At 50.0% G+C, this 23,448-nt stretch overlaps 1 protein-coding gene and 1 non-coding gene across 6 annotated transcripts in view; both read right to left on the bottom strand.

The window, feature by feature from the left end:
• Window positions 1-21,202, bottom strand: part of FBXO31 (F-box protein 31) — a 30,575-nt gene extending 9,373 nt beyond the window's left edge. The window contains exons 1-5 of one of the 5 annotated variants that reach the window (XM_075576437.1): window positions 19,570-21,202; window positions 10,554-10,625; window positions 8,257-8,343; window positions 2,147-2,223; window positions 51-218 (exon numbers count right to left, since the gene is read on the bottom strand). In XM_075576437.1, coding sequence (XP_075432552.1) covers window positions 51-218; window positions 2,147-2,223; window positions 8,257-8,343; window positions 10,554-10,625; window positions 19,570-19,912 — 747 coding nt within the window. In that variant the 5' untranslated portion in view covers window positions 19,913-21,202. The other 4 variants (XM_075576438.1, XM_075576439.1, XM_075576436.1 and 1 more) reach the window with 4 other exon arrangements.
• A 467-nt stretch (window positions 21,203-21,669) lies between these two features.
• TRNAM-CAU (transfer RNA methionine (anticodon CAU)) lies at window positions 21,670-21,742 on the bottom strand. Its single transcript has one exon. It is a non-coding gene; the product is annotated as a tRNA-Met (tRNA).
• Window positions 21,743-23,448: the final 1,706 nt, after the last annotated feature.

Here is a 23,448-nt window from a genome sequence, read left to right as displayed (position 1 = left end):
CAACCGGTGACCATGTAACACCCCATGGTTATCCCATGGTTATCCCATACCTGGATGTGCCCGTTGTGAGGCCCCTTGTGCCCGTACATGCACTCCACCGTTGCCGATTTTCTCTCCATTAGGTGGATCCTAAAGACAGGCTTGAGCCTCATCGATTCATCGACATGTGGGTCATGGGGAGGCAGGTGCATCCAGCCAATGATAAACAAGCCATCTACCTGTGGACGACACACACACACATGACCTGCAGTCACCCTCACCTGTGACACAAGAGGCCTCGTAACCCCTTGGCTGCCGGAGGGGTCCGCAACGCCTTGCAAAAACCCTTGCAGACCCCAAAGGCTTGCACTCAACAGCAAGAACAACCGACGCCACACACGCCCTATGTTATACCGGAATAATCCACAAAACAGTATTGATGATGGTAAACAAAGAGTGTCTGAGAAACCCTCGTGAGAAAAAAAGGTACGGCCACTTTCCCTAATCTTCGTGAAAACAGAAGACGTAGAAAATAAAACGCTGATCAGATTAAGACATCAACAACATTTCTGTTGCATTTTCAATTAGAAGCACTTGGCGCAAGAGATAACCTCTAAAGGAAAAACAAAAGTGGGGTTAGATCCGTAAAGATGGGGACACAGTGTCAGATGCCGCTGCAGGGCGAGACTTTAGGGCCAATGGTACGTTTCTACTTGTTCCGCACTAGAATGAGTTAGCGCACATGCTGGTTCATAAGAAATGATGGCATGGAAGAGGCACAGCGTTATAGTTTTAATTCCAAATTGCTGCTCATTTAACGCAAGCGAATGAGCGCTCTGCAGGCGCCTTTTCTTTAGCTGTAATGTTCTCAGCGCTGCGCTGCATTTTGAAGTACCTACATTTTTTGCTGTAAGGTAATAGGATTTCTCATTAGACAAGTCTCAGCAACTATGTGATATTGTGACCAAACACGGCGCATTGCACTTTCTCTGCGTCTTCTTTCCCTCTGGAAATCGCTCTGAAAAATACATTAGCACAGGGATGGGCAACTCCAGTCCTCAAGCGGCCACCAACAGGTCAGGTTTTCAGGACATCCCTGCTTCAGCACAGGTGGCTCAATCAGTGGGCTAAGTCGAAGACAGCCACCTGTGCTGACGCAGGGATATCCTGAAAACCTGACCTGTTGGTGGCCCTTGAGGACTGGGGTTGCCCAGCCCTGCACTGACAGCTCCAGTTTTGCTGTGGGCTGGGCACAGCGCTGCAGTGTTATCTCGGAGACACAGCTGGTGTAACCATGTGTCTGCCTGCCCACCCCAGCTCTAGATTGGCAGGTGCAGCTGCAGCGCATGGTGTACTTGCATGTTCAGGGAGACTTACGCTTAAAGGAAAAGAAAGAAGTAGGGATGGGACATGCTTAAAAAGGTCTCTCCTTTGTGCTAGGTCAATGTTTGCATTTCTAAACCTATTAAATCAAATACAAATCCCACTTGTGGGGCATTCACACGTCTCAGACAGGTCTGCAACCCTGCCCTTCCCCATTATCTCTTAGCAAACAGTGCTTCCACTGCAGCTAGGGATTCTGGGTAATGACATGCAAATGAGCACAGTGAGTCGCTCCTACTTCTTATCCACTTTAACATGGACCCCTATAAGCGTACGCCTGCCGTATGTATTTTTATTGGCGGCACACTGTACCGGAAAGGGACATTTCATCGCGGGCATCTCGCCGCGACCAAGTGACCCCCAGCGTTTGGCCGCCGTCGCTCTGCCGCGGGACACTCGGGCGCTGGCCTCTTTGCTAGTAAGGCAAGTTCATGTACGGGGGTTTCAGCGGTTAGGGCAAGGGGTTAAGGTTTTTAGGGTACGGGTAGCATTAGGCGTTAAGATTAGGGGGTTTTAGGGTAAGGTTAGGGGCTTACCTTGGTGGCGGAGAGATGTCCCGACGGCAAAGTAAGTGGCGGCTAAAAGCCGGCGGAGATTTGGTCGCGGCAAAATGGCCGTGACCAAAGGTCCTAGACTGCACTGCGGGGGGATTTTGTCACTTTTTTTTGACCGCCTGGTTAAACCTACTAACAAATTCACTGCCAGCAGTTTGCCTTGGCCTGAGCTGGGACGGCGGCTCTCGCGGTGTAAAAGTAGCCGGCTGAGGCTGGCGTTCGCCACGTACCACCACATTGAGCAGTCCTCCGTAAGGGCCGATATCGGGCTGCCACAGTCCCAGGATGTGCCGGTACTGATGTAACACTAAGGGAGACAAGACACGGACTTATTGTGTGCGCGCAGCCACGGGAACGCACAGGGAATAAAGAACCACTAATGACCACGTATCCAGTGACCTGCTGCTCAGTTAAAACACCCCTACACCTTATATCAGAGCATGTGAATAGTAACCGCCCCTATATATCAGCATCACATGATAACCCCGCATCACATAACTTGTGTAAAGGCCGTTTCATTTAGCAACTCGTTAAGTGTTAACTGAAATAAAGTGGATGTGTCCGGAATACAAAAACACAAGCAGCAGAAAGGTAAGAAGCACATCAGAAAGCATAAAAAGCCGTAGGAACGGAGGCCCGTCAACCCAGTTCTACTAAACAGTGCCAAACGAAGGCCCTGTATAGCCCATTGTAACACATAGGCTGGAAGGTGGCTTCAGACTTCGCACGGCCTAATAAACATGGCTTTTGATGCTTTCCCACACAGAGCTATCAGGAGACTTTAGGGCTAAGCCTTTAAATAACCGATTTGCACCCGAGACATGTATAGATACTTCAGATCAAAAGCACACACAGCAGCCAAGTTAATTAAAGGAGCAATCCAACTAATATCCTACATGTGTGTTTTTAAAATATATATCTGTTCGCTACCTTTTTTTTTTAATTTTGAATTCAACTCGTAATGCCATTTGTAATTAGTTTTAATACACTGAGCATCCTTTGATTTCTATAGCAGGGTTTATCCCACCTCCCCAGCAGTGCAAGAGCTTTGTAACACTTTCCTGTTTGTGGTCATGTGTTGCCAATGTTCCCAGCAGTTTGAGCGGCAAACCGCAACAATAGATAATGTTACCTTAGTAATTTAGTAGTAGTGACCCAACGGACACTTACGAGAGACGGTAATGGTGACTGCTGTGACAGCTGCACGTAATTATTTATTAAGAAGAAAAGAGGGTCTGAACCTTAATCCCCCCCCCCCCCGCTCTCCCCCCTCAACAGGATATCCCAGCTTCAGCACAGGCTCAAAGACTGAGCCACTGATTGAGCCACTTGTGCTGAAGGTGGGACTGATTGAGTCCCCTGCGCTGAAGCTGGGACTGATTGAGCCACCTGTGCTGAAGCAGGGATATCCTGAAAACCTGACCTGTTGGGGGGGTCTTAACCAATATTGGATACATTTATATTACACTATTGCCACAAACGTGTAAATACACACACAGACGTAGCCAACCTACTTGCACCCACCCGTGGATGACCTAGCTCGGTAGCTCCGCCCCCTGCGGTGGATTGATAAGAATGGCTGCGTCTCCATCTGATGCGTTGAGAATGTCCCTTTGCTGCGCGGTTGCAATAACGTTGGATACATCTGCGCGTGCTAAGGCCAGGAAAAGCACCTGCTTTCCCTCCGCCTCCGCACGGCTTTACCCGCTATGGACGCAGCCCAATACTCCTTCTGACACAAATATATATATGATGTGGTGAGTCCTGAGGTTCGAGCGCGCTGGGGTTGTGGATTCATTCATTTCCCACTGGTATCAGTTGTTTGGAATTTGGCGGCCGCTCCTCCCAGGGTTTAAGCTCGCACCGCCCGACTTTTTTAAGTACAGGAGGGCCCCAGGTATACGGCGGGTTCCGTTCCAGGGGCCCGCCGTATAGTGAAAATCGCCGGAAAGCGGATCCGGCGATTTTCCGCCGTTCTGCGCATGCGCAAACCGACATTTTCCGCCGTTCTGCGCATGCGCGACCTATGGTTTGCGCGCGCAAACTACGTTCTGCGCATGCGCGACTTAGGATCCAACATGGCGTCCCCCTTCTCAGTGCCGCCGTATCGGCGGATCGCCAAAAAGCAGAGCGCCGAGAAGCGGGGCCCTGCTGTAGCAGGTGTTTCCATGTACCTGTGCAGGACAGGTGTATTAAGACTATTTTCCCTCCTGCAGAGATAAATGAGAATACTCACAGGTAGTGTTAGGACCTGCATACTGGTCGTGCCGTGACGTGGCTGCATACTGGTCGTGCCGTGACGTGGCTGCATACTGGTCATGCCGTGACGTGGCTGCATACTGGTCATGCCGTGACGTGGCTGCATACTGGTCATGTCGTGACGTGGCTGCATACTGGTCGTGCCGTGACGTGGCTGCATACTGGTCGTGCCGTGACGTGGCTGCATACTGGTCGTGCCGTGACGTGGCTGCATACTGGTCGTGCCGTGACGTGGCTGCATACTGGTCGTGCCGTGACGTGGCTGCATACTGGTCGTGCCGTGACGTGGCTGCATACTGGTCGTGCCGTGACGTGGCTGCATACTGGTCGTGCCGTGACGTGGCTGCATACTGGTCGTGCCGTGACGTGGCTGCATACTGGTCGTGCCGTGACGTGGCTGCATACTGGTCGTGCCGTGACGTGGCTGCATACTGGTCGTGCCGTGACGTGGCTGCATACTGGTCGTGCCGTGACGTGGCTGCATACTGGTCGTGCCGTGACGTGGCTGCATACTGGTCGTGCCGTGACGTGGCTGCATACTGGTCGTGCCGTGACGTGGCTGCAGACTGGTCGTGCCGTGACGTGGCTGCATACTGGTCGTGCCGTGACGTGGCTGCATACTGGTCGTGCCGTGACGTGGCTGCATACTGGTCGTGCCGTGACGTGGCTGCAGACTGGTCATGCCGTGACGTGGCTGCATACTGGTCGTGCCGTGACGTGGCTGCATACTGGTCGTGCCGTGACGTGGCTGCATACTGGTCATGCCGTGACGTGGCTGCATACTGGTCATGCCGTGACGTGGCTGCATACTGGTCATGCCGTGACGTGGCTGCATACTGGTCATGCTGTGACGTGGCTGCATACTGATCATGCCGTGACGTGGCTGCATACTGGTCGTGCCGTGACGTGGCTGCATACTGGTCATGCTGTGACGTGGCTGCATACTGGTCATGCCGTGACGTGGCTGCATACTGATCATGCCGTGACGTGGCTGCATACTGGTCATGCTGTGACGTGGCTGCATACTGGTCATGCTGTGACGTGGCTGCATACTGGTCATGCTGTGACGTGGCTGCATACTGGTCATGCTGTGACGTGGCTGCATACTGATCATGCCGTGACGTGGCTGCATACTGGTCATGCTGTGACGTGGCTGCATACTGGTCATGCTGTGACGTGGCTGCATACTGGTCATGCTGTGACGTGGCTGCAGGCTTATAACACTTTGTGACGTATTTAACTCTGTATTTTGTCACATTGGATGTAGCATTGAGTATTTTTGTCTTTTGTTGTAACGTTTGGTATATAATATTTATAACTTTTATTGTATATAATATTTGTAATGTTTTATTGTATTTAATGTATTTATAATGTTTATTATATATAATGTTCGTAACGTTTATTGTATAAAATATTTGTAACGTTTATTGTATATAATGTTCGTAACGTTTATTGTATAAAATATTTATAACGTTTATTGTATATAATGTTCGTAGCGTTTATTGTATAAAATATTTGTAATGTTTATTGTATATAATGCTTGTAATGTTTATTTTATATAATGTTTGTAACGTTTATTGTATAAAATATTTGTAATGTTTATTGTATATAATGTTTGTAATGTTTATTGTATATAATGTTCGTAACATTTATTGTATAAAATATTTGTAACGTTTATTGTATATAATGTTCGTAGTGTTTATTGTATAAAATATTTGTAATGTTTATTGTATATAATGCTTGTAATGTTTATTGTATATAATGTTTCTAACGTTTATTGTATAAAATATTTGTAATGTTTATTGTATATAATGTTTGTAATGTTTATTGTATATAATGTTCGTAACATTTATTGTATAAAATATTTGTAACGTTTATTGTATATAATGTTTGTAATGTTTATTGTATATAATGTTTGTAATGTTTATTCTATATAATGTTTGTAATGCTTATTGTATATAATGCTTGTAATGTTTATTGTATATAATGTTTGTAATGTTTATTGTATATAATGTTCGTAACATTTATTGTATAAAATATTTGTAATGTTTATTGTATATAATGTTTGTAATGTTTATTGTATATAATGCTTGTAATGTTTATTGTATATAATGTTTGTAATGTTTATTGTATATAATGTTTGTAATGTTTATTGTATATAATGCTTGCTAGCATGTCCGCTTTCATTAAACGCTTATTCCTAACGGGAGGGGAAACAATTCAGAAGGGCAGCCATTTTTTCAGAGGTTCCCAAATATTAGGACAGCAGTGATTCTCCAAAACAGGGAAGGGAGAGATGGAGGATTTCTCGGCAGAATATGACCAAGTCAAGGGGACCGTTAACCCTTTGGGGAGCTGCAGCACATCGAAAAGTAATGCTTTGCTTGCCTCTGCACAACACAAGCTATAAATGGAAACCATTGTACTTCAAGCCGCTGAAACAAACCTATTGCCAGCATAGGATGCTCTTGACCACAGAACAGATGCAGCAACACACAGACGCCGATACACACACAACATCCCTGATGCACATCAACTGAACCCATGCAGTGATGCACACAGACTTGTATACGCACGCATGCTTATATACTGATAAACCCGGATGATATTGGAAGTGCAAGCTTTTTTGCTTATATGGGTGCAAAGTCTCAGGTTACAGAAGTGTCTGCAGCATCTTCCAAATACTCGTACTAAGGGTAAGATCCATACGAGTGCAGCGGGAGACATGGCAATGAGAGAAAGCAAGGACTAAAGCTGAACTAATAGGTTATCTCTTCCAGTGTAAGAAGATGTAATGAGACGGGACAACAAAAGGGCCTGGATACCCAATTTCCCCTATATAACAAGCCCGAGACACAGGGGCAGCCACAGGAGAGAGCGATCCCCGACGCCTCCTCCACCCCTCCCAAAAAATGGCAGATTAGGAGGTCACTTAAAGCAGCAGCCTCATGAGAAAACACAGGCACAGAGGCGCACTGTGCATGGGTAATATTGGCAGCACCAATCAGTACCAAACCGCACCAGCGTGGTGGATACACCTGTCAATCACCGTTGGAGCTTCCAAAAACGCGCCCCACAATTCCTTGCAGTGGCGGACCAGTGTATAATATTTGATGCCCCAGGGACTTGAAAGGCTTAGTGTGACGACACAGTTTTGTGGAAGTAAAAATTGGTCACAGCTTTATTGCCTTAACAACCAAAATCAATGCTGGGCCGGTTTTATATACCCCGTGCGAGTCCCTCCCTCCCCCTCCACCCGTTGGCGTGCGCGAATCTAAAAACCCTCGTGGTGAGGGGAAGAGGGGGAGGAGAGCCAGCCACAGCTCCCCCCACCCCCTCTGGAGGCACAGCAGCCCTTATGTGGGTGACGGCCCCATTTTTGTGACCTCTGCCTTTCTTATCATTTGGTTTGCTGGTAGAAGAACCTTTACTATCATGGGGGGGGGTCAACGTGGTCAAAAGGGGGTTTACAAAGTAAAAACGGTTAGATCAGCTGCTTGGCTGCATTTTATTTTCTGGCTGTAATGACAAATTGTCCCAGTACGGACCTAAACATTGACTTACAACAGGGCTGGTCAACTCCAGTCCTCGAGAGTCACCAACAGGTCAGGTAATAGGGATATTCCTGCTTCAGCACAGGTGGCTCAATCAGTGGCTCAGTCATTTTGATTTTCAGAGAGCAATTACAACATATCAGTGTGTGTGTGTGTCTGTGTGTCTGTGTGTCTGTGTGTATATATATAAAATATATATATATACTGTATATATACACACACACACACACACACACACACACACACACACACACACACACACACACACACACACAGTAATATGTTGTAATTGCACTCTTAAATATGGCCTTCCACAGTTGCTTTACAACTCAGCACTTGTACAGTAGGAACGATGTCTGCTGGTATTTGCCATGATGAATGTGGCTCTTACATTATAAACACTGACACTGCTACGGGTATTCGTTGTGAGTGCTCGATAATTAAGCCTGCTGCTTTAAGATGGTCCATGTCCCTTCATGCAGCCACCGGCACATGCTCAGCACACAGAACTCTGACCGAATACGTACAGCAGGTGTACACGTCTCTGTATTCCATGTGCTCATAATCAGGAAGTATTTTCATAAAGCGCCCAGACTTCACCCGTGGGTTTATACCTGAACAGACACAGCAAGTTAAGTAGCAAATTACTCCAAGGATAACATGACCCCCGGACACGGCCAGATGCCCCACACAGGTCCCTAGACATGGACACCCCAGATATTTGTCACTTTAACTCAAGGGTGGGCAACTCCAGTCCTCAAGGGCCACCAACAGGTCAGGTTTTCAGGTATCACTGTTTCAGCACAGATGGCTCAGTCAACCACTGAGTGACCTGTGCGGAAGCAGGGATAGTCTGAAAACCTGACCTGTTGGTGGCCCTTGAGGAGTGGCGTTGGCCACCCCTGCATTACAGTGTCAGTCCGACCCCTGATGAGATTTCCCTTTCTCCAGCTGCACTGCTGCAGGAGTATGCTTTGCAGGCCTTACAGGAGGTACTCACAGGCAATCCCTTAAACACACACGTGACCATAGTAATTTATACCATACAATGTGGGCATCTGTGCAGCTGCTGGAATCCTGAACACTGCAACCTCATAAACCTAAGACAGGTGCGGCCAACCCCAGTCCGGAAGGGCCATCAACAGGTCAGGTTTTAAGGATATCCTTGAATCAGCACAGGTGGCTCAATCAGTGGCTCAGTTGAAGACAGAGCTGAAGCAAGGACTGATTGAAGTACCTGGCTGAAACAGGGATAGCCTTAAAACCTGACCTGTTGGAGGTGTGACGGTAGCGGTAGCTGGCTGACTTAATAAAAAGAAATCCCAGCTAGTTACCCCTAAAAACCGTATAACGTGGCTGGCTAAGTAATCTGTATTTCAGCCCCATGTATGTAATGTCTGGGGAAGTACAGGGAATGTGGGCTAGCTGTGTGTAATTCCAAGTCTGTCTTTTACATAAATACTGTATGTCTGTATTTATTCCTGTATTAGCAATCCCCCCCCCCCCCAGTTTAGATACCTGGTATTGTGTGGTGATGAAATTAACATGTCAGCCCTGCAAATGCAAATTATGTTATGTGCCTGTTCCTATCATTTCTATGGAGGGGGTTTCTGTAATCCATTTAGCTGAGCTGTTGTATAGAAAAAATATGATCAGGACAAAAATAGGGCACTAGTTAATAGAATCAGTTACGTGGTCTGAGCCCCAGGCACTGTTTCTCTTGGCTGGTTACCCTTGGTCAATGTTAAAGGATAGCCACCAAGGGATATATAAGGGACACTCCTGATCAGAGCACTAGTCCATCTGAGAGACACTCTGGGAAGGAGTGTGGAGTTTGATTGTGACCAGCTGGAGATACATGTCAGAGTGTCTGCTGTGTGTTCAGCACTCTGATATCCTGAAGCAGAGAAGCGAACAGGGTAAACCCATTTGAAGCGGGTCCCTGCACTTAGTGAGACTAGACACTTCCCCCCAGGTACCCAGTTGGTGAGTGTATGTCATAACTGTGTATTTTGTGTATTTACTGTTTTTTCTGCAAGAATAAACCCTGTTTATTCAATGACTTTGTCCTGTACTTAGTGATAGTGAACCCAGAAGGTTTCGGTGTTAAAATTACTGGTCTCCCGCGACAGGAGGCCCTTAATGGCTGGAGTTGGCCGCCCCTGACCCAAGATATTCCCAGCTCCTTGTTCTATAATACAAGTGAATGGAAGCCGCCCGCTGCAATGTAGTTCTGTAAATCTACCAGCAACTTTAAGAAAGTAACTGTATACTGTATATGCCGTGGAGACCAGCAGGATACAATGTACTTTCTATTCTGAGGCGCTAATCCCATGCGTCGTGCTTATATGTTGACAAAGAAGCCCCTGTAACAGATGTCCAGTTTGTGCAGTCACCACTGCATGGCATTTCATGCCAGTTACACCTGTACTTCTGATTCATAACATAGGCGGAAATGCAGCACTTTGTCCCATGTAAATGTAACACTGGGTTTTTTTCATTGGAATTTCCTTTTGGGATCTGCAAATGATGACTTTGCAACGCGCTGCAGCAAAGAATATTCTAACTCAGGGGGGCTCCACTCCAGTCCTACAACCACCCCCCCACTCCCCCCAACAGGTCAGGTTTTCAGGATATCCCTTCTTCAGCACAGATAGCTCAATCAGTTCCAGCTTCAGCACAGATGGCTCAATCAGAGGCTCAGGATTGAGCCACCTGTGCTGAAGCTGGGACATCCTGAAAACCTGACCTGTTGGGGGGGGGGGGGGGGGGAGCTTGAGCACCCCATATCTAACTTGCTGAAGTGGGTGTCGTAACTACTCACGTTTCACGTAGACATCTCGGCAGGACACCCCGGTGACCTCCAGCTTCCGCAGGTTTTCACAGACGCCGTATTCTGCAAGGAGAGATGCACGGGCTCGGTTACACCAAACCGAGGCTGGGAGGTGTCGCGACGGAACCATGCGTGTCACACCAATGTGACGTAGGTACATGCAAGCAACAGGGTGCAGCAGGTGGGAGAGTTTGGCAAGAAGCCTTGTTATAAGGGAACACTGAAATGAAACACACAGTTGGAGGCCAGGACAGCAACAAGAGGCGGAAAAAGGGGTGAGAGGCACAGCTGCCCCGGCCGTACCCTCTTTCGGGGTGCAGGTCAGGCCGGAGGTGACAGCGGCAGAGGCCGGGGCAAGCCCTGGCAGTTCAATCCGGAAGTCAGTGCCACCTTTCGACGTCTCGCCCTTACTCAACAGGTAGGGATGGTGGTGTGGGGGGGGCTTTTAAGCAGCCAAAGCCAGAGAAAGGGGGGAAGAGAGAGATAAAAGGGGATGGGGGGTGAGATAAAAAGGGGAGGGGGGAGAGAGAAAAAGGGAAGGGGGGGAGAGAGAAAAAGGGGAGGGGAGAGAGAAAAACGGGGGGGGGGGGAGAAAAAAAGGGGGGTGGAGAAAGGGGAGAGAGAAAGAAGGGGGGAAGAGAGAGAGATTAGAGGAGAGAGAGGTAGAGGGAGGGGGTTCTATAAATTGGAGGGGGGGGGGGCGCAGTTGGTGAAACTTGCCCCAGATGCAAAAATACCTTCCGACTGTGGGTAACTTACTATCGCCATATGAGAAGTACTTCAGAGCAGGGGCAGATTGATTGGTAGGTTCTATTATGTACAGAGCGTTATACCGCGGCAGTGCTATATACATATAGATCAGGGGTGCGCCACTTACCAACATGCGCCCCCCCTGCACCCTCCCCCCCACTCCCACTCCCTGCACGGCTCCGGCGCAGTCACGTGAGGTCACGTTGCCTGGAACTCCAGGTAAGTGAAAAGTTACAGAGGCCTCGCGCGATCCCCGGCATTTATTTTAAATGCCTTAGGGGAAGCGCGGTGCCTCTGTAGCAGCCACCCCCAGAAAATCTCGCGCCCCCCACTTTGCGCACCGCTGATATAGATGATGAAGGTTATGGTTAGCTGTACATTGTCGGATAATATTAAACATGAACACCATTGCTGCCGCAGGATATGCTAACAGAGCGAGGCAAAGGATTACAGCAGCAACTCAAGTTGGACCGACCTCTGTGACAATATCCCAATGCAGCTTCATGTCCAGACATTGTCTATTTATTCCCTGTCACAGGTCAGGCATTTTATTTGTTTGGTGCTAAATATTTTCATCTAAACATTTATGTGTCTTATATCCTATTTGAGACAAGTATTTTTTTTTAAATTTGGTTAAGGAACCCTATAATTATACTGTGAAATTCTGCAGAATCGCAACCCTCTCTAACAGCGCGTCTGAGATCAGAAGCATTGTAAGGAACCCCAACCCTCTCTAATAGCGCGTCTGAGATCAGATGCATTGTAAGGAACCCCAACCCTCTCTAATAGCGCGTCTGAGATCAGATGCATTGTAAGGAACCCCAACCCTCTCTAATAGCGCTTCTGAGATCAGATGCATTGTAAGGAACCCCAACCCTCTCTAATAGCGCGTCTGAGGCATTGTAAATTCTTCTGTTTCGTCAAATTTTCAAATGACCTATGGAACCCCTGTTGAAGATTACTGTACTAGACTGTACGCATTAACTTTTTCACATAGCTTGGATTTCCAAAGAGGGGAAGAGACATATTCCCTTGCAAATATCTAACAAATAAGAGGCAGCAGGCAAGAGGATATTTGTTTAACAGGGGTGTGTTTTCTGCACAGTGTATAATAGGTATTTGAACATTACTTCTAAAATAAATAGGGACCTAGTATGAACAAAAGTCACGTGCCAGATTACATGTGTGTTCTGGAACCTGTGTAATGTTGCAACAATGTAACTTCCCCTTGTGGCTTCCCAGCCTGTTGCCGTGGCAACCCCCTCTGCTCAAATCTGAAATGGTTTGCCCATAACTTGTTATCAAACTATACTGTGATAGAAACCAATAGAGCAGGAAGGAGCCAGCACAGGGCAGAGCAGAAAGCAGCCAGCACAGGGCAGAGCAGAACGGTCCTGCAGGTACCTGCGGTACATAACAACTCCACATCTGCAGCACAGCTCGCACTTTATTTTACACTAGCTGAGAGACCCGGCGTTGCCCGTGAGTTAAATTTCCCGCTAGGAAAAGGGGGGGGGGAGGGAGGGAGAGGGGGAGGGAGGGGGTGGGAGAGGGGGGGGGAGGGGGGGAGGGAGACGGAGGGGGTGGGAGGGGGGGGGAGGGGGTGGGGGGGAGAGGGAGGGGAGGGGGAGAAAGGGGGGGAGGGGGAGAAAGGGGGGGAGGGGGGGAGGGGGGAAGGGAGAGAGAGGGGGGGGAGGACGGAAGGGGGGGAGGGGAGGAAGGGGGGAGGGGGGGGAAGGGGGGGAGGAAAGGGGACAGTGGACAGGAGGAGGGGAAGGGGGTGGACAGGAGGACATGAAAGAAGCAATGTGAGGTTAATTAATCCTGGGCCAGCAGGAGTTAACAATCACAAGCAGTAACGAGTATTGATTTCTCAGTGGCCCGGATGTCCATTAAGCGCGATACAGTTGCCATGTTTGCTGTCTTGGGAGGGATATAACTTATGTGGCTGAAAGCACCGGAGCACGGAAAAAAGAAATATGCTTAGCGTGAATATACCAGTGGGATTGAGCCCACGTTGCACATTCACCTAAGAGGAGCAAACGCACCCCACTTCAAAGGACAGAGCATTTATCCACTACTGAGAATATAACTCTGGAGGCTCAGGTTTTCCTATTTGGAAACAGGAAGCCCATCTCTGTTTTTTTTTAATTAGGCTATTTTGTTAACTTAGCAATATCCTACATGTATGTATTTAATTTTTTAATACATCAGTTCTGTTACTTCTGTACTATGAGAAAATACTTGTAGCATTTTTTTAAAAACTCTGACATTTTTAACGTATTACAATGTAACAAGCATTTTTTTGTTTCTATAGCAACTATTTACAAAGTCACATTCCCTTCCTCTTCTGAAACAGGCTCTGGCACACCCCTTTTTGATCCCATCCCTCTCTCTAGCAGGGCACCAATTGTATCTAGTGACTGCCTGGTCACATGATCTTCCCCACAGAACTTTGCATCTTTGGTCCTCTTCTGCTGCACTGACAGCCATTTAGTGAACCCCCGAGCCGAATGTTTGCCGATCGAAGCTAATTACTTATCAATGTATGGATTGTATTGATGCACATATTAAAGGGAAAAAATAAAAACCTCAGCTTGGGCAGCTGCTTTAGGCTATGGTCCCGGTGTTCACTGCAGCACGCTCCCCTGGCGGCACGCATGGGTGAAAGCCGCGATGTGTGGTCTAGGGGGAGCGATGGGAGGCGCAGCTGGCATGGCAATGATGGGCGGGTGCGGCCATGACACTACCTGCACTCCCATTAGTCTACACTAACTGCCCTTCCATTGGCTGCCCGCCGACCCTGGCCTTATAATCAGCCGCCCAAAGTGACAGAGTTTTGCTTTACTCCAAATATGCCAAGTATCAAAATAGTAACAACTCTACAAATAAGTGCAGTGAACGAAACAGTATATTGGGTGAAACACTGTGTGAGTGCAGATGAAACAGAGCACTGATATAATCACTATCCAGTTATATAAACACTGTTTGATCTCACAAGATCCCTTCACTTCAATAATCAGAGCAATGGGATCTCTTTGCAAATTGTTAACCCCTTACGATGCACGGCTCTGCCTTCCTACTTCTGTGTGCAACAATATGACGAACCGTTTGCTCTAACACACGTTTTCCGCCCTCCCTCGCTTCCATTCTTTGAAATGCTGTGATTTCCTGGCCACTTGGCATTTTGTTCACCCCTTCCGTACCAAAAGGAGACTGCAGTGTCCTCCAAAGTAACACCGGGCGGCACTCTCTTGCACGGCAAGGGTTAAATAAATATGCAGCGACCCCTTTACGAACGGCGATTCATGTACCATTATGTTGAAAGGTGGATATTTGGTGAAACCTCAGGCCGCTGTACATTAAAAAACACTTATTTCTTTTTTTTTATGGAAATCGTGGAATAATGATGTATTTTGGATTTCAGAAAAGCCAGTGGCAGATAGCATGCTAATGAGAAAGGCCCCGACCCCGTAACAAAGACAAAAACTGTGATCAGAGCCAACTGCAGCTCAGTAACGGAGTATTTTTAGCCCTGGGCTCTGCCTGCTGATTACGAAGCTTGGTGAAGATCTGACATCCACTCGAGGAGCAGAGAAAATTAGAGCTTCTCATGTGGCGATGACACAAATATTGTAATCATTCCGTGTTATTTCCTGCACGCTGGCTTTAATCCTGCATAATTATTCCTGGCTTTCAGTAAAATGGATAACAACATGAGCTGTATATACTCCCGTGAAAGTATATATTCTCATCTCTTCCTTTAACACTTCGAAATAATCACAAGGGTGTTGTCACCATTGTAAGATAAGGGAGTGTCTATCTTGATTAGGGGGGTTGACACCCCCACTTTAACGCTTAGCTGGGCCCTCTAACACAGGGGTAAGCAATTCCAGTCCTCAAAGGCCACCAACAGGTCAGGTTTTCAGGATTTTCCTGCTTCAGCACAGATGGCTCAGTCTTCACCAACTGCACCACCTGTGCTGAAGCAGGGATATCCTGAAAATCTGACCTGTTGGTGGCCCTTGAGGACTGGAGTTACCCACTTCTGCTCTAACAGGGGTGCGCAAATTGGGGCCGTGCGAGATTCTCTGCAGGGGGCGCGGCGAAGGCTTCTGTAACTTCACTTACCTTGGCTCAGACGGCTTATGGTGACGTGTCGCCATGACATCGTGGCTGGGGGTCACATGATGCCGGACCCAAGGTAAGCAGGGGGAGAGGACGCAAGGAGGGGGGGTGGAGAGCTGGCAGGGGGGTGCAGGAGAAAAAGATTGCGCACCCCTGATCTAACACATAAGAAATTAAAGCGGTTCCTTGTGTTATATATGCTGGACTGCCTGATATCGCAGAATACCTCTTTACGTATCCAGGATCTTATGGAAAAGAGAATTAGCCACCATCTTAGCCCCAGAACGCAGTCCTGCGCCGGACCTTACCAAGCACATGTTGGGTTTTTTATTCCATCAGAAAACAAAACAATATAGCAGAATCAGACACTATTTTTACCCTGCCCTTCATCTTCCAATCAAAATGCCCAAATCTACAAAAGGGTGTCACGCTTGTGGATCTGGGTCAGAGTGGTTAATTGTGGAGTGCTTCAAGCGTATTAGGCTGAGCTTGCAGTGGAGGAGTTGCTGCGTGCGTACGCTTGCGTGCCTGTCAAGCACACTTCCGTAGTTAGCTGTTGCAGTTAGCCAAGCGCCTGCGCGGCTGCAGGCGATGTAGCGCATTGACGCGGCAGTGTTTTGAGGAGACAATACATTTTGTCTTCTCAGGCGACTGCCGCGTGAAGTCAGTGTCACGTGAGCTGGTCCAGCCAATGAGGGCGAACCAGCTTCGTGACGCCCCCGCCACTCCTCCGATCACCTCCCCAATATCCTGCAGCCAAGTGCACAGATCTCCGAGGCCGCAGGAGTGCGCGTTACCAGGTGGCTTGTACTAAAATTCTGGACACAATGGTGAAAGGTGCGATGCGCTCGAGAGACACACACACACCTCCGCTCCATGCTGTTTCCTCCTCTTCTTGGCCTCACCCCCAGGCTCCTGACACCTAACAACAGTTAGGTCCCTATGTCCAGTATTAGCTCTCATTTCTTACTGGGCAGAGCGTCCAAATACAGGACATTCCGGTTCAATACTGGACACCTGGCAACCTTAGTTTTGTAGTGTGTAAAAGAACAAGGTTGGAGGCTCAGAAGTAGTTCAGCACCGCTGCAGATAACCCAGGCAATGTGAACTAGCAGTGAAGGCTTTTCCAGCAGATAAAGTGGTTATACTGTATGTTCCAACATAACTTCATACAGAACATCCCATGTTACTTATCAGCCTCTAACGTGAATAACCCAGTGACCTTTTGTCTCCAAAATTGCATGTGCTGTGTACGCATGCAATGTATCCAACTTCCTAAGAATGTTAGCTGCATTTAAACAACACGCGTCAACCAGAACAGATCCACCATGAAAGAAACAAAAGCCCTCTGGTAGGGCTGAGATCTTCAACCTGCCAGACACACACACACACACACACACACACACACACACACACACACACACACACACACACACACACACACACACACACACACACACACACACACACACACACACACACACACACACACACACACACACACACACACACACACACACACACACACACACACACACACACACACACACACACACACACACACGGGACTTAAATATTAAAGTTATTTATTTAAAGCGAGTCACCGTTTCGCTCCTCTCCAGGGCCGTTATCAAGACAACTGTGGTCCTAGACAGGACCGAAATGCTGACTCACGTTATATAAATTGCTTTAATATTTAAGTCCCTTGTGTGCCTCCTGTGTATATCTTTCTATTGTATTATGTACAAGCGCACAGGGGCAGGATTACCGCATTAAAAAAAATAAAATATATATATATATATATGTATATATATATATATATACCGGTATATATATATACATATACACACACACACACATTGCTGTACACTTCTGGTCCTTTTGCTTGTACATTTGTTTCTAAACCGGCCCTTTTAAAAAATGACTTTGCAGCTTAAACCTAAACATGCACTTCAATGCATTGCAGGCCCGTCTGGCAGTATAAGAGGTAAAGGTAATTAGAAGACCCCAAATAATTATATCTCCATTTAAATACAGTATATCTATTTATATACACTGAACTCGCGGGGCTTCCATTATTTCAAATACAATAAGTCGGCATTTGCAGATCTAGGCCCCGTAGGCCCCAGCTGGGCCCTGAGTCACCACTGGTAAAGTGGTGCAGGGAAGGCCCCCAGATAGGGGCGCTTCCCAATAGTGACCTAGCAGTGCTGGTGACCGGACGGCCACGCAGTGTCCTGCGGCCTGGGACCAGGCTAGTGTCCTATAGACATTCACGTGAGACACTGCAGCTGGAGCTCACCCACGTGGCGGGCCAGGACCCTAAGGCGTGAGGGGATTTTGTCGGAGGCCCCACGGCGTGGGACCTGACTGACCCCTTTGATTCATCGGCGGTACCTGGCTACAGGAGTGCCCAGGGAGGTATAACAGGCACCAACAATCCACACAGGGGTAGCACTACCTCATACTCTGGGTGGGGACTGTTCTAAGGACACCGGGTGTTTAGGTGCCCAGGGCACCCTCAGGACTTTGGGGGACCCACGCCGGGGTGTTGGGTGGTGTGTGTGGGTATTGCATTGGGATTATGTTGTTGTTATTATATGTGTGGGCCAGAAAGCATTGCTATATACCTGTGAGTGTATGCCTCATTACTGCGATTGGTTCCTGTGAGGGGTTATCCCACCAACGCTGGGATCCCTCATGGGTGGAGGCGCTGTACCGAACGGAGAAAGAGCTCACCCCAGGCTCCCAGCGGCGGAGGCTTAGGCCTCCTGTGAGCAAACAGGTATAGCAGCACGCGTGGCTCCCTTAGGTTGAGTCCATAGAGACTTCAGCCGTGCGGAGGCGCGCGGAGGCTGAGGGAAAGCGGGTGCTTTCCCTGGCCTTAGTTCGCCTGCCGTCGGGGGGCGGGCCAGTGACGTCACGGAGCTGGTTCAACCTCATTGGGCGAACCGCTCACGTGACCGGCCCTGCACTCCCGTGAGTGCTTAAACTATAAAAAAAATTGTCGGATACGCTTCCGCACGCCTTGGGAAGCGTGCGCGAGCCCCTGCTAAAGCCGCTCTCATTGCGGCTGCAGGGGCTCACTGCTAAGCGTGAGCACGGGTCAGCGCCCGCGGCCTTAGTCATAGGGAAAGGGGGCTACATATACTTTTTGGAGAAGTTCGTTAAGGGCCTCGTTCTATATTTTTGCAGGTGATATTTAGGAAGCCCCCAAAATACTTTTTACACCAATATCTTCTGAGCTCAAAGACTGCTGGAAGGTTTCATAGAGATGTATGTGATTTAGATGAGAAGAAGAGCTTAAGTTATTTACTGACAGCTAAAAACATTTTAAGTCTTCTAAGTGGACTGATTAGTCAGGGACTCCAATAGCCTCTCCCAGAAATCCTAATACCCTCTCCAATACCCTCTCCGGAGACTATAATTCCCCTTTCAGAGTCTAATACACTCTTTCCATAGGCTTTAATACTGCAACGCACACATTAATGGCTTTTATACCCCTCCCTGGGGCTCTAATACCCCTCACACACATCCCTGGGACTCCAATGCCCATTACACCCTCCCAGGGTCCTAATACCCCCATTATTCCCCTCACTATAGTACTAATACCCAATGACGCCCCTCCATATAGTCCTAATACTGCAGTATGCCACTCCCACAGATCCTAATACCCCAGTATGCCCTATCCCAGTGTCCTAACACCCCATTATAGCCCCCGCTGGGGTCTAATACCACATTACAGCCCCCCCACTGGGTCTAATACCTCATTATAGCCCCCGCCGGGGTCTAATACCCCATTATAGCCCCTCCGGGGTCTAATACCACATTACAGCCCCCCACTGGGTCTAATACCTAGTTATAGCCCCCGCCAGGGTCTAATACCCCATTATAGCCCCCGCCGGGGTCTAATACCTCATTATAGCCCCCGCCGGGGTCTAATACCCCATTATAGCCCCCCTCCGGGGTCTATTACCACATTACAGCCCCCCAGCCGGGGTCTAATACCCCATTATAGCCCCCCTCCGGGGTCTAATACACTTTCCATCCACCCCAGTGCCTCGAATACCTCTCCTGCCCCTCCCTGTGCCCCAGTGACCCCTTTCTGGGGCAAATCTCCAGGCCTCACCCTGCTTGCAGCGCCTTCTCCAGATGGTGTCGGTGGTGAGGATGTGGCGGAACTTCTTGCACACCCGGGCCAGGTTGGGCAGGTCGGTACCGGGCAGCGAGGAGAAGATCTCCACCAGGATCTCTGGTGGGAGGTGCAGGAGAGAGCGGGGGGCCCGGGGAAGAGAGCCGGGGGGAGCCGCGGTGCAAACAGCAGGGCCACGGGCTCCGTGCCCGGCCTCGATCCGCACCTCGTCCTCCAGCTCGGGGTCGGTGTCCGGTTCGCTCCCGGGGCCTTTACGTTGCTGCCTCCGCCGGCAGCCGCCGGACTGTCCGACTCCGCAGAGCCTCGCGCACACCGCCATCCGGAGGAGAGAGCCACCCAGCCCGGCCTGCGACACGCGGGGACACTGCCACTGAGAGGCCGGGGCACTGCCACTGAGAGGCCGGAGACACTGCCACTGAGAGGCCGGGGGCACTGCCACTGAGAGGCCGGAGACACTGCCACTGAGAGGCCGGAGACACTGCCACTGAGAGGCCGGGGGCACTGCCACTGAGAGGCTGGGGGCACTGCCACTGAGAGGCCGGGAGCACTGCCACTGAGAGGCCGGAGACACTGCCACTGAGAGGCCGGGGGCACTGCCACTGAGAGGCCGGGGGCACTGCCACTGAGAGGCCGGGGGCACTGCCACTGAGAGGCCGGGGGCACTGCCACTGAGAGGCCGGGGGCACTGCCACTGAGAGGCCGGGGACACTGTCACTGAGAGGCCGGGGACACTGCCACTGAGAGGCCGGGGACACTGCCACTGAGAGGCCGGGGGAACTGCCACTGAGAGGCCAGAGACACTGCCACTGAGAGGCCGGGGGAACTGCCACTGAGAGGCCAGAGACACTGCCACTGAGAGGCCGGGGGAACTGCCACTGACAGTCAGGGGACACTGCCACTGAGAGGCCGGAAACACTGCCACTGACAGCCCGGGGACACTGTCACTGAGAGGCCGGGAATCCACACTCACTGACAGCCCGGGGACACTCCCACTGACAGCCCGAGGACCCTCCCACTCACAGACCGGGGACCCTCCCACTGACAGGCCGGGGATCCACTCACTGACAGCCCGGGGATCCACTCACTGACAGCCCGGGGACCCTCCCACTCACAGACCGGGGATCCACTCACTGACAGCCCGGGGACTCTCCCACCCAATGACAGCCCGAGGACCCTCCCACTCACAGACCGGGGACCCTCCCACTCACAGGCCGGGGATCCACTCACTGACAGCCCGGGGATCCACTCACTGACAGCCCGGGGACCCTCCCACTCACAGACCGGGGATCCACTCACTGACAGCCCGGGGATCCTCTCACTGAGAGGCCGGGGACTCTCCCACCCAATGACAGCCCGAGGACCCTCCCACTCACAGACCGGGGACCCTCCCACTCACAGACCGGGGATCCACTCACTGACAGGCCGGGGATCCACTCACTGACAGCCGGGGGACCCTCCCACTGACAGGCCGGGAACCCTCCCACTGGCCGGGAACCCTCCCACTGACAGCCGGGGGACCCTCCCACTGACAGGCCGGGGGACCCTCCCACAGACAGGCCGGGAACCATCTCACTGACAGGCCGGGGGACCCTCCCACTGACAGGCCGGGAACCCACCCACTGACAGGCCGGGAACCCTCCCACTCACAGCCCGGGGACACTCCCACTGACAGGCCCGGGAACCCTCCCACTGTCAGGCCGGGAACACTCCCACTCACAGCCGGGGGACTCTCCCACGGAGAGTCCGGGGACACTGCCACTCACAGCCCGGGGACCCTCCTACCGACTGGCCGGGAACCCTCCCACTGACAGCCCGGGGACCCTCCTACCGACTGGCCGGGGACCCTCCAACTGATAGTGTGCAAAGGGGGCACCACTTTATCACATTGCTCACTAAATTCTCCCACGTCCTCCTCCTCCTGGAAGCCGGAGACTCAACCGAATAAAAGATGTAAAAACATTACACACGGGTTTATTACACACGGGTTTATTACCCGGAGCAAACCCGGAACCGTCCGAGTCATTGTAACACTGCAACATTGTGTCAAATACAAAGATAGAAGTAGCAAAAGCGTTATGCCCCGTGTGAGGATCGAACTCACGACCTTCAGATTATGAGACTGACGCGCTACCTACTGCGCTAACGAGGCTCTGCAGGAAACACACAAACATTCTGCTTATGAGGAGCACACAGTGCTGAAGTTCCACTTTATATGTGATTTTTAAAAGAAAGTGCACTTATCTTTAGAGAATGATGAAAACACATACTCATTTGTGATCCTGGGCATTATTCACATATTCCAGGCATTTCCAGGCAATTCATACTTGGAATTGTAACCAGTGTGAGAGCAGGATTTCATTCATTACTTTGTGCTTATCCTATAATAGCCATTAACTCACAGTGCAATCCAGCAACCCTTTTAAATCTCCTGTGCCCCCCCAGGTTGGGAAACACTCGATTCATTGTAAGGCTGCGTCCCCGCTGACGCTGACCGCGCTCATGCTTGAGGGCGGTGACATCACCAACTCTCTAAGCATAAGCGCCGGGTGTCCTGCCTATTTTGCAAGCGCGAACGGAGGGGGGGGGGCGTTGCGGGTAAGTTGAGCGCGCTTCAAAGTCAGTTTTTTTTGTCTGCTCAAGCGCCAAGCTTGGGCGAGCGCGTGCGCACCGCGTGAGCTGGGACTTCTACATAAAGACTGCAATAAGTGAAAGCGGCAAGCGCCGAGAGCACAGCGCCAGCGGGGACGCAGCTTAAGGCTGGGGCCATGATGCCTTCTCCCGTGCGGAGGCGCGCGGAGGCTGAGGGAAAGCGGGTGCTTTCCCTGCCCGTGTTAGACGAGTCGTGGGGGGTGTTCCTGGGGGCGTTCCTAGTTACGTCACGGAGCTGGTTCGCCCTCATTGGGCGGACCGCTCACGTGACCCGTCTGTCGCGCTGAGAAATCAGTTTAACTGATTTCTGCTCCCTCCCGCTTCCGCCCGCTCGCCGCATGGATGCGAACACTGCCTTAAAGCAGTCTGTTCGCTCAGAGTCCGTACGGTCTGCGTCACCATGTCCGAGGCCTAATGCGCACTGCAAATATACCGCCAACATGGTAACGCTGCGATCAGCGGGATTGGAAGAGGAATTAAATCTCTTTACTCTCGTCAGTTCCAGAGCTGTCTGCACATTTCTACTAACGTGTTTGGGGAAATAATTTTTTTTTGTATCAGGGAGAAAGGTGAAAAATATGCAAACATTTTTAGGTAATTATCAACCATAATTTTGCCCTTTCTTCTTTTTTTTCAGTTTTGACAGGCATATGCATTTGTCCTAGGTACCCTTGGGTTCTTCGGGCGCCCCAAAAGGGTTCCCTGCAATTTTCAGGTCATTTGAAAATTCTACCAAATAAAGAACAAGTTACAATGCATCGTATCTCAGACGCGCTGTTAGAGAGGGTTGGGGTTCCTTACAATGCATCTGATCTCAGACGCGCAATTAGAGAGGGTTGGGGTTCCTTACAATGCATATGATCTCAGACGCGCTATTAGAGAGGGTCGGGGGTCCTTACAATGCAATGCATCTTATCTCAGACGCGCTAATAGAGAGGGTTGGGGTTCCTTACAATGCATCTGATCTCAGACACGCTATTAGAGAGGGTTGGGGATCCTTACAATGCATCTGATCTCAGACGCGCTATTAGAGAGGGTTGGGGTTGCTTACAATGCATCTGATCTCAGACGCGCTATTAGAGAGGGTTGGGGTTCCTTAACCAAATAATATAATAATAGGGTTCCTTAACCAAAAAAAGGTTGAAACCCCCTGATTTAACTTCGAAATGACGACTATAATGCATGCTCAGTTGTTTATTCCCCCCC

The sequence above is a fragment of the Ascaphus truei genome, chromosome 19 (assembly GCF_040206685.1).
Source record: "Ascaphus truei isolate aAscTru1 chromosome 19, aAscTru1.hap1, whole genome shotgun sequence".
NCBI lineage: Eukaryota > Metazoa > Chordata > Amphibia > Anura > Ascaphidae > Ascaphus > Ascaphus truei.
The sequence above is the reverse complement of the archived record's forward strand: the minus strand, read 5'-3'. Positions and strand labels throughout refer to the sequence as shown.